Here is an 11,968-nt window from a genome sequence, read left to right as displayed (position 1 = left end):
GAGGGACCCCCCCGCCCCGCGCAGGCGGACGCGCGCGGCCCCGCAGGTGTGGCGGCGCTGCCCCGCGGGTCCCCCGTGGAGGGGCCCGGGGCTGGAGCGGGGCCGGGGGATGCGGGGGCGAGCGGGGGGTCACGGCGGGACCCAACCCCACGCGGGCCTCATGGTACCCGTCGGCTTTGCTTACTGCGAGCCCGCGTGGGGCTTGTGCGAGGAGATGGAGAAGCGGGACCCCCGCTCCTCCTGCCTTGCGGGCAGCCCTGAGGGTGGCATCACTATTTCCTGCCCTTCTGCTCCTCCATCGCTGACCAGCCCCTCTATCTTCCCCGCAGCAAGGAGAGCTCAACTCTTTCCTCTGGACCATTCGCCGTGACCCCCCCGCCTATCTCTTCGGCACCATCCACGTGCCCTACACGCGAGTTTGGGACTTCATCCCTGACAACTCCAAGGCCGCCTTCCACGCCAGCTCCAGCGTCTACTTCGAGCTGGACCTCACGGACCCTTACACCATCTCGGGGCTGGCCAGCTGCCAGATGCTGCCCCACGGGGAGAACCTGCAGGACGTGCTGCCCCGGGAGTTGTACCGCCGCCTAAAACGCCACCTGGACTACATCAAGCTGATGCTGCCCCACTGGATGACCCCGGACCAGCGAGGCAAAGGGCTCTATGCCGACTACCTCTTCAACGCCATCGCCGGGAACTGGGAGCGCAAGAGGCCCGTCTGGGTGATGCTTATGGTAAACTCCTTGACGGAGACGGACATCCGCTCCAGAGGGGTGCCGGTGCTCGATCTCTACCTCGCCCAAGAGGCCGAGAGGATGAAGAAGAAGACGGGTGCGGTGGAACGGGTGGAGGAGCAGTGTCACCCACTGAACGGGCTCAACTTCTCCCAGGTAAGGAGGCTTCTGGGCCTCGTGTGTTATCCCAGGATGTGGGGGCCGTTCTCCTTGCACATTCATCAGTTGGTGGGGGTGAGCCCCAAGCCTGCTGCAGCGGGGTGATCACTCATGGGCCTCAGCAGCTTTTGTGGTGGGCTGCCTGTTTGCTGTCACACTGACCAGTGCTGCCTGCAGAAACCCTGTGATGTGCGTGGCGAGCGCTGCACGTGGATCATGTGTATAATTTATTTGAGAGGCAAATGTCCAGGGTGTGAATGTGTGTGTCTGCTTGCTTGCCTCTTGTGAGGGAAATTTCCATGCTTCCTATCCTGTCCCGGAGCTGGGTAAAAAGTGCTTTTTTTGTTTGTTTGTTTGTTTTGAAGTAAAGCAGCTCTGTGGTACTTGTCAGGAAGAGGATGAAGCATGAACAATGAAAACAGAAATTTCGACATTGTTCAAATTGATTTAAGTACATGTAAACTGTCACTCGTCTTTATAGTGGTCACTCTGGGTCAAAACAAAGTGACTCATGTTGTCCTTGTACTGGGGGAAATTAAGTGTGCAATATGCATGGGTTTATTTCACTTTAGAACAGGTAAATTTCAGCAGAAAGAAAAAGACGTAGGCTAAGAAACAAAAGTTATTGGTGTAACTGGACTCCGGAATTCTTTCAGTGGATTTAGCTTTAAACAACCAAATACTAAGCCATGAGATCTATTTCATTTCAGTGGATTAATCAGGAACACAGTAACAGCTATTGACTTTGCTTTGTGGAACTGTTTATGTGAAATGAGATTTACTAGAAATTGAGGAAATGAATGTGTGTGGAAGAAAACAAATAATCCAGGGGAGATTTAAGGTGGTGTCAGTTACTGCTATGATATTTCATTTTTAACCTGCTTTTTGTCATTAGTTTTGGATCAGTCTATTTCCAGCCTTATTTTACTGTCCTACTTTGACCAAAAAAATTCTTAGTGATGTGGGAATAAGGATTAAAGGACTGATCTTCAGTGTGATTAAAATGTCCTTAGAGTGCCTTCACCCCCTGCTCCCCTGAAGTCCGGTGGGAACTATTTTAAGGGGAAAAAGTCTGGCTTTCAGTAACATTTGGTTCATCCAGTATTTTAACTAGGAGTCTTTACATACAGCCTTCAGAGGAGATTGTTGCAAGCACTTTCGAATGAATTTTCTTGTTTATCAACAAAAATAATTAAAATAAAGCCCCTCAGGACCCTTGCATTAATTAACACACATCCAAACCAAGGAATTCGTTTTACACTGTTCTGTCTGAAAGGTTTAAGTGCCTATCCTCTCTGTTGAACCCCTTCTTTAAGGTGAGGTAAAAATAATTAACCATTGCAGACGTCCAATAGTGTTTGGTTGTATTAAGTTAAAAATGGCAGTGAGAATCAAGCACATGAAAGCACTTGGTTAAAAATGTACCACTTGGAAGCCTTTTAAATGTGAATCATGCTACATTTTTTTCTCTTTAGAGAGAGTGAGCAACAGAGAAAGGAAAAGGGACAGAGTACAAAACTCACTGCTGCTCTTACCATAATTGTGTTTCTCTCCAAGTTTTAAATAGAAACAAAAATTTCCCATTCATTTTGCTCCAAAAATAATCTAAAAAAGAACAGCAAAGGTATTACTGCTATTGGCAAGTAAAAGACAGTCATTTGTGCAAAACATTTGTGCTGTTTAAAAAAATGCATTCCATTTTAATTGTTAGAGAGAATTGACAAAGTTGCTGAAATAGATGTGTGTTCAGGAGGATTTTTTCCTAGATTGAAGCTTTTTCTGGGAACAGGGCCACCAGAACAACAGGAGACAAAATTAAACAAAACAAACCAGGTATTTATTTTCTTGCTTCCTCTAGATTTCATGCATCCTGACACCTGGCTAGTTGTTTAACAATAGTAATTTGTAATGTTATCACACCGTCTAGCAGTCCTACTGCTTGGTGTATTACTGTGCTAATTTAGTGGAGTGCATTACTATTGCAAGGTTTCACCTCCCAATTCCAGGTCTTGGAGCCTTCCTTAAGTAACACATAATTAAAACACACTAAAATGGAAATCAGAAATTGAGCAGCTTTTGTCTCGCGGGGTGTTTGCACAGTTTGATGAGAACATCTGTGATAAGTTACAGTCCCAAACCTGCTAAGGGCATCAGTGGTTTTTTACCTGTTTTCAGCATTACTATTACAGGAATACTGCACATTATTTCTGCATTCAGATTTCAGGTTTTAAGACTGTACTTTGCTGAATCATGTCAATGCTTTTGTTTCCCACGTCCCCAAAGTCCAGTATTTTTGCCCTAAGCAAATTAAAAAAAAAAGACAAAAAAGCTTTTTTTCCCTAGTTCTTCCCCTCAAAGGCAGCTTTGTGCTACTGCAAATATTTAATCTGACTACATACACCAAATCTGTTAATCTGATACCGTGAGGAGGAGGAAATCTAGGAGTGGTCCCGGTGTGGTACTTGGTTTTGATCTGCTCTGAAAGAAAGTGGATACACTTGCATTTTTGACCAGGAACGATCTTTGAAACGTTCTGTGCGTGGCTTTGAAATGTTGATTGTCTTAGCTGGGTAAAAAGATTAGGGTGGCTCATATAATTAGCTGCTTCCTGGAGAGCCAGCTCCTGCAGGTAGAGCAGGGAGCATTGTTTTCTGTTGTAAACCCCGAAACTTTGTAGTTTGATGCTCTGCTCCCCCTGAAATCTCTGTGCAGTGTTTCCTGCTGCTTTGCCACATCACTCCCATCCTCCTGCTTCCCCTTGACTGGCCGCTCTCCTGCTTGGATCCCGGGGGGGGGAATGTTATCCCACCTCCTGGGACTCTGGCAGCTGCTGGTCACTCAAAGTCCAGGCACTGGCTATGGTAGAGCTGGTGTCAAGGTGTTGGAATCACAGCAGAAGGCTGTGTTGGGAGCCCGGATGCAGGGGAATTCATAGCAGGTTTGGGTCAGGTTGAAATTTCACTGCTCCTTGTATTTGAAGTTTCAGGGTTTTCATGGAAGGTGGGAACAGAAAGAGCTGAGGCAAGTGAAGAAGAGGAAGCAGACGAGTCTGTCTGACAGCACTGATATTTATGTAGAGAGTGGCCAGCAAAGGGCAAAATCAAGTTGGCCAGGACTGAGGACTGATGAGGGGCAGATGGCGTTCCAGGCCTTCTCGTGGAATCCTGGCAGAGGCCCGGCAGCCATGACTGACTGTGAGCACTCCTCCATGTGCCCTCTGAGGGCCAGCTGGGGATAGGGCTAAGTTTTCTCTCTTCTTTGGGACCCTCATGTGGGTCAATGATGGGAAGCTCTCCCCAGGCTGTTGTTGGAGTAAGGAGAACTTTGATGGTGGCTCCTGCAGCTGCTCAGGTCTGTTGCATCCTCCCTGATGACCCAGGGCTGTCAGGGGCCCCCCATCACCCTGGAGTGATTGCAGTGTGTCCCCACTGAAGCTCTGTACCGTCAGCAAGGGGAAGGTCTTACTCCTCTACCCAAACTGCTGTTCCCTGGGGAGGTGGGTGGCATCCCTTGCTTGTGTTTGATCCTGTTTCTCAGCAGGATCCCCAGTCCCAGACAGTGTTCATAGCCCTTCCTGTGCATTAGAACTAAAATCCCTCTCCCATCCCATCCCGAGCTTGCTCTCCTCAGGGACAGTCTGCATTCAGCTCATTGCAGATGCCCTGAATTCCAAGATTCATAGGGAAAATTCTGTGTCAGGGTCCAGCTTCATGCCAGCCTGTTGGTGGGGAAGCTGTGAGGCTGGTGGGGAGCTGCCAGCACCTCCTTTTCTCCCCCTTGGCTGTTTGGGAAGCCCCGACTCTGGTCTCCTCCAGCTGCTATCATTTCCGACTGCAGGGGGAGATGTTAAATATCAAACCAGTGTTGATTGGATCAGAGACCGCCTCAAAGAAAGAAACCTCAGACTGTGCCAGATTAAACTTCACACTTCACCATTCTCCCCCTTTCATTTCTTTGCCGCCTCATTCTCTGCACAAATAAACCTCATCTCCCCGCTTTCTACCAATGAGACAGCAATCATGGGGCAGGAATGACTTTGTTAACAAAATCAGTCTTCATTTCCCAGGTCCTGCTGTTCCATCAAACCCTAGGACATGGCAGCTTTGATTACTCTGGTGATAGGATTAGTGGGGGGAACAAGTGCTGGTTAATAAAAGGCCGATGGGTGGTCCATCATGTTTGGTCACTGACAGCTGTGCAGCCTCGAAGCTGGACCTTCAGTGGCAAAACAGTAATATACACAGTGATATACAGGCAGGGCCACATCCTGGACTCTCTGCTCAATCTGCCCTGTCTCCTTGAAAAACGAAACATTTCTGTGATCACAAAGCTGGGGTTCTCTAAGCTGACAGGACCAGTGTAACTGACTTCCAAGAGAAATTTACTTGTTTGTTATAATGAAAGATCCAGGATCATAGTTTTCTAAACTGGATTAAAGGGTTCAGTTTCAGAGCTAGCTGACTTTTGATAGTCTGTATAGTTTATATGAAGGAGTAATACTGGGTTTTTTTTTTTTAATTTTTGAAATAAAAGTGGCTTTTGCATAGTAGAAATGGCACCTTCTTGCTTTTAGAGAATTTCAGGCTTCATGAAGAGAGCAGGAGTCATCAAAAACAGCATCACCTGTTTTGACTGCTGAATGTTTGTGAAAGAGATGTTGTTAAAGGGTTTGATTACACATAGCTATACATAGGGCACATAGTTTTCAGCTTGCTGGCTTTTGTTAAGCTATCACTCCCTTCACCCTCTTGTGCCCCAGGGTAAACAAATTCCCCCAGCAGAATTAACCTCAGGGTAGAAATTCATACAGCAGAAATAGAAATCCTTCCATTTAACTGCCTTTAAATACTAGTGGGAGCTGCTTTATGTCTTCACCAGGGGAACTGTTGAGGATGAAACTATGCAGGTATTGAAACTCCAGCAGTGGCAGTAACACCTGAAAGGATCAGCAGCTGACGTTTCATTGCTGTACCCACCTGTAGGTGTTGCTCTGCACAGCCAGTGACTGTGTGCTCCTGCCCCACAGCCCTTTGGAAGGCTCATCCAGGCATTTGGTGCCTATTAAGCAAGCAGCCAGTCACTAATGATGGCTCGAGGGGCAACTGGCAATTCATCTGCTGTATTTATTGTGTATATAACTGCCAGAAGTGTTTGTACAACAGGTCAGGTATGAGCCCTTCCTTTCCCTCTGATCCTTCACACCTCCCTTGGTAACATCCAAGCCCAAGGCAGGTGTACCTGCCTCCCACGAGTAGGTCTGGAGGATTCTGCTGGTTGATTTATTTGCAAAATTATGGGTGCTGCTTGTGACTGGTGTTAGGCAGGAATTACATCTTTATAAGATGTGCCTTGAAAGGGAAGAATCCTCAGAAAACAGTCTGACACTCAAGGGAGTCCCTACTGTACCTGAGGCAGCTTAACATTACCAGTGTATAGAAGTCAAATAGCAGAACTGTGCCATTTTTTCTGTGTGTGTTTGCCACCTTGGAGCTGCTCACCCAGTAAGTGCAAAAGCCCCTGTTTGGTAAATGGTATTTTCACAGTGATTTGCAATATGTTTGTTATTTGCTGTCACTTTGTGATGCTGTTGCAGCAGCAGTCAGGATTCTCCTCCAGGCCCAGGGTGCTTTGCTTATAAACAGAATGAACCATTGACCTTAAAAACCTCAACTTCAAGTATAGTGCAGCCTACAGTCCTCAGAAAGTCTTTAACAGCCTCCCCTCAGCTCCCCAGTGAGTAGCAATCCACGTTATAAAGCCAGCCCACATCATTCGGGTGAGTCAGAGGTTCCTGGATTGCAAAGGCCAGAAATGATCTTAAGCAAGGGCACTCACTCACCTTGCACTCCTGCAGAGAGGAGATCAGTGGCAGGGCTCCTGGCAAAGCATATTTAGGGACTTCAGAGGGACATACTGTAAAATAACAGGTTTCCCCTGTGCTGGGCTTTGCACTGCAAACCCTTATTAATCTTTTCACTGTCATTAGGAGTTGATGAGACAGGTAAAAGGCAGAAGAAATCACAGTGTTACTGATTGAGCCATGTGAACTTGGTGTGATTTCTTTCATCTTTTGGTCCTGTTAGCGAGGTTCCCTGCCTACTTGGATGAAACTTACAGCTTACAGTCGTAAGCTGAGTTCACCAGAGCACAGTGTTTAGGTTGTAGCACAAAAATCTCAAAAAGAGATTTTCAGCAATGACTGGTGTTTAGAAACTTCACTGTTTTTAACTTTCAAGGGTCAATGTTAAAAGAGCCCCATTTTGCAGGGAAACTTATCTGCCTGGTGTTCTCACACTTCACCAAATCCCTCTTCCAAGCAGACAACCAGTACAAATGCTTGATGGCCACTATCCTTTAAATCTGCAGAAGGCACTGTGGGTTGATGACAAAATTTCAGTATCTTTGTGAAGCTCTCAAATTGTTTCTAGGTTGTAATTACTAAGACATTTATTTCTGAACATTGCAGCAATTGTGAACTTAATACTCTTTCTGTAACTCAAAGAAAGACCATTACAGTTCCAGCTCGCTTGAGACACCAGAAATTAAACTGGTGCCTGCAGAGCTTAAAACTGCAGATACCAGTGTTTGAACTTAATACCTCAGTTCTTAGGCTGGGATTGGAGCAAGACTATGTTCTCTAGGGAGCGGGAGCAGACATGCGACTAAACTGTAAGCTGGTTGTATCCATCACAACAGCTGGTAGTTATGGTGTCTCCATGGATTTGCTTTTTCTGGTCCTCAAGCTACCTTGTATTATTGTTACTGTTTATTGGATCTAATTGATATTTAAAGGCACAGAGAATAAAAGGTGACCTGTTTAATACCTGTCAGAAGCTCAAGCAGGAATTCACACTCATGTCCGCTGCTTTTATCACTAACTTATTCCAACAGTAGTCCTTCATATTTGGATTTCCAATATTTTAGAGCTTCTGGTGCAAGTCATTTCAGAACTTCTAGCACAATATAAATGAAGGTTGGTAAAAACTGTAAATTAAAACCATGTGCTCAGCATTTTGAAATGGATATTGTATGACTTGAGTAGGCTCATTAGCAAAATTATTTTTAGTTTGAATGAGATCAAAGGCCCAAGATTTTCCACTCTGAGGGTCATTTGGTATAGTCCTGGACACCCCATTTCTCATCATGCATAGACTCCCATAGGCCAGTTATACCTGAAGAAATCATCATCCCTGAAATACTGTAATTAGATTTATTATCAGTGGACCACTGCTGATCACCTCTGTCCAGGCACTGCAACAACACTGAGGGGTTGAAGAGTCTTGCAGATGTCAAAAGCAATTCTTCAAAATCAGGATTGCAGCCCATGCTGGTGGGTAGCAGTGTTAGAAGCGAAAGACCAAATCTTGTGTGTTGTACCCATTCCAGAGTGTCCCTTGAAGCCAGGGGTAACACTGAACCATTCCCAGAAACTCCAAGTAGCACACAAAGAAAGGACTGTAAAAAAAGAAGAGGAAACTATTCTGATTTCTTCTTTTCCTAGGCTCAGATAGTGTGGAAGTTACGAAGCCTTCCACATGAATTCCAGTCCAGAGGTTCTTCATACTTGGGTGTCCCTGCAAAACAGGAGTTAGCTAAGATGGGGCGAAAAGCTGGGAATTAGCAGTGGGTTAGCTCTATCAACATAATTAAGAAAATAGCAGTAAATGCTTTATGTTTTCCCCAGATTTAATTAAACTTGCTGCTTGTACCCTAACTCTTGTGTTGGGGCACCTGTTGGGAGACACAGATATCTCCAGTACATAAAACAGAGAAGAAGCTGCCTTCATAGAGCAAAGCAATATTCATCAGACTCCCTTAGTGTGCCAAGGAATGAGTAAAAGGAAACAAATCTTGCAGTTTTCTAACCTCTTTCCATTTTAATAAAAGTCAAGTTACGAGGAACACAGGGAAAGTATTTCTTTCAAGTAGGTGGTTCTGTGTCTTGAAAGTATCCCCTTAATATTTTAGAGAGTGTACTAAATCCAAGGTCTCCATTAGGCTTCCTCACTTTTGTTAACAATCACCATGAAGACTGATTATTCTCTGTACGCTTTCTGCCACTGCACAAATTTAGCTTTCCTTTGATTTCTTGCAGCCTTTTCCTATTACAGGTGACAGCATAATAGTGATGGGGAATATTTATTTAAATGTGAGACCAAATGCTCACAGTGCAGGAGTTTGCAGAGTCAGCAGAGGGGGAGAGGGCAAAAGCGTGATTTGCCCAAATTTTTGAAGGTCTTTGTATTCCTGGCATGTGACTAATTCACGGTTTTAGAAATGATCATTGAGATAAATGTTATTCCAGAAAGAAGTGTGATGGGACCCCCAATGTGTCTCATTGGTTCTCAAGTACTGGTAAAATCATCATAGCACTATTAATTGTGAAAGTGCTAAGCCATACACCATGAGAGGAACTGGTCCTGACATACTGGGAGTCAAATGGGATCATAAGTTGTGGTTTGCTTTCAAGCTGAGGTAATTCTTTATTTTTGCGGTATCACAGATGCAGGAGAGGTGCAAGTATGCTAAAGGGCCTAAACATACTGTTTTTGTACGAGTTAATGATACAAAAAGCCCTTCTTTTTCATAATGAATTTCCTGATTAATACAGGAAAAAGCTAGAAAGAACATTCTCAGAAAAGCTCATTATTTGCCTGCTGGAGAAGATAACTCACTAACACCCAGAATTGAACAAAGTCAAGTTTCTAATACAAAGGTACGGCCAAACCAATTCTTACATGGCTTAGCCTTTGAACAACTGGGATGCAGTTCAGCTCCTTAGCATTTCTCCTTTCCATTTACAGAATAGCAGCAAGAAAATACCTCATCAGTCCATGAGACCAGGTTATACTATCCTGAAATAATCCAGGTGTTTTGGTGGCAAGATGAAGTTCAGAGGCTTTGCAGGCATGAAACACTGTCCAGCTTTATAGATCAGCTTGTCCCTGTCTGCAGACTGGCACTGACCAGCTTTTTACTCAGCTAATTGTGTGAGGCCAGAGAAGATTTTCTTTATTAACTTGAGTGGCTTGGCTGTGAAATGAGACATACTGTACAGTATATAACTCAAGCTCGTTTTCAAAGGCATTTTTGTTGAAGCTGGGTATCCAGAGAGATCTGAGCCTTTAACCTGTAGTCATCTGAAACACACTCTAGAAACTTCGTAGTTTAAGGTCAGCATTTGAACTGGTTCATGTTCCAGTAATGGAATAGTGCGTGCTTAAAAAAAATACTCAATTTATATCTAAATGTATAAAGGTGGGTTTTTCTTCCTGAAAGTGAAACTGACTGTTCTGAGCACTTGCTGTGTGTTAACTATGGCTGGATAAGCTTGGAACAGATGTACCCTGTAGGGGCTTCAGCAAATCATGGAAGTGGAGAGAAAGCATCATTGATGCATTTGTACATTCTCAAAGCTGGAAGTATTAGTTGTTGGGAAGCACTTGTAGTAGTAGCCTTCTCTATTTTAGGAAGTACAAAGAGCTACAGTCTCCCAAAAGGTGTCGTATTTTGGCATATTTTGGATGGGTTTTGTCATTACTGACAAAGAGATCCCAGTGGAAGATATTCCTAAGAATGCAAAACACAATCACTAAACTCACACAAGATCCCTTATCACACTGTCTCTAAAGTTGTTGCAGATTCATTTGAATTACATTGGAAAGATTTATCTCTTATTAATGGAGCGCTCTTCATTTTTTAAAATTTAGTTGTGCAACACATCAAATAACAATGTCATAACACATCATAAATCAGTTTGTTCACTGAAGGATTCCACATGAGTTAATCTAACATCCTGGACACAGTTCATGAGCAGTTAATTTTAGCATTTCTCTTTGATACATATCAGTTAAGGCAAAGCAACTCCAGCCATTATGGAGTAGAGTCAAAACTGGTTAACGGCAAAGCAAGTACAGACAAAGATTGTTCATAGATAAAGCCTTTGGCAGATCATTCAAGGGATCTTTGCTTTATATATAGAACAATTGTAGCTCTAATACCAGCGGTGCAGACACTCTGGGACAAGGAGAAAATACACACACACACACATACACACCAAACTACAGAAGAAAACCACACACACCACTTGGTACTTGAGTCTAACAAGAAAGTCAAGCTAGAGTTCACCAACCCTGACGTAGTTACCAAAAAGCTCCGTGGCAGGCAATGAGATGGAAAGAAACACCCCCAAAAAACCATTCAGGAATTATTCCCATTGTCAGTGTGGGAGAAACTGAGAATGTTTGATTTGAAACACAGAGTCACCCGGCGGCCTGCCAAATGCCATTTATTTCAAGGTCACGCAATGTAAATAACCCAAGGGTTAGCTCCAAAGCAGGAGGTAGCTAAACAAGAGTAGGGCAAGGTATTCCTCTCTCTTCCTTGTGGATGTTTGGCATGCTACTGACAAGATTTTGAGGCCTGGCACTCCTGACGAGTCTGGTATATTAAGAGCAGTAAAACACACCAAAAAGCAGAGAATAGCAGCTAAATGTAGCATCATGGAAGGGACCATGGTTTGAGACCTAGCCACTAAGCTGTTGCGCATTTTCTGCAAGAATTAATCAGGGACACTAATCAGAAGGGAGAACTTAAGCAGAAAAAAAAGTTCTCTTGGATGCTTAAGTCTGAAAAGACTGATCCCTGTTACACAGTAGGGACAACCAATGTTTATTTACTGTTCGGCTGGATGGTTGCATGAATTTTTCTGTTCTTCTAAAACATGAAGTGTCACAACCTTTGTACACTTTTTAAGAGAACAACAAGTTTAGCAACTGTCACATCAATAATCCATCACTATCAGTCAGGGAAGGAAGAGGTGTGTTTTCCTGAGAGTGCTTAGACCTGAGGGTATAGCTTGGAATATTACCATGGGAGAATCCCGAAACACTTGGCACCTGTTCTTCTGTTCTCTGGGGCAAAGCTCAGTGTAGTTCCGTTAAAACAAATCAAACAAGTTGGCAATCCTTGTATTGGGAACCCAAAACTGTATCTCTTGAAACTGGGCAAGTTGTCTTTCCTCCTGGTTTATGCAGAATGGAGTTTCATGTAGACAAATTTATTCAGGGAATGAG

The 11,968-nt window shown here is 44.2% G+C and overlaps 1 protein-coding gene across 1 annotated transcript in view; it reads left to right on the top strand.

Moving 5' to 3' along the window:
• The first annotated feature begins 178 nt into the window (after positions 1-178).
• The window catches only part of TRABD2B (TraB domain containing 2B), a 268,251-nt gene continuing 256,461 nt past the window's right edge, over positions 179-11,968 (top strand). The window contains exon 1 of the mRNA XM_042030644.1: positions 179-890. Within this exon, the coding sequence (XP_041886578.1) occupies positions 531-890 (360 nt within the window). The 5' untranslated portion in view covers positions 179-530. The remainder of the gene's footprint in view (positions 891-11,968) is intronic.

The sequence above is a fragment of the Corvus kubaryi genome, unplaced genomic scaffold (genome assembly GCF_017639235.1).
Source record: "Corvus kubaryi isolate FWS band 111438036 unplaced genomic scaffold, C.kubaryi_AGA036_p1.0 37334, whole genome shotgun sequence".
Classification (NCBI taxonomy): domain Eukaryota; kingdom Metazoa; phylum Chordata; class Aves; order Passeriformes; family Corvidae; genus Corvus; species Corvus kubaryi.
Note: the sequence above shows the minus strand (reverse complement) of the source record. Positions and strands in the feature narration are given on the sequence as shown.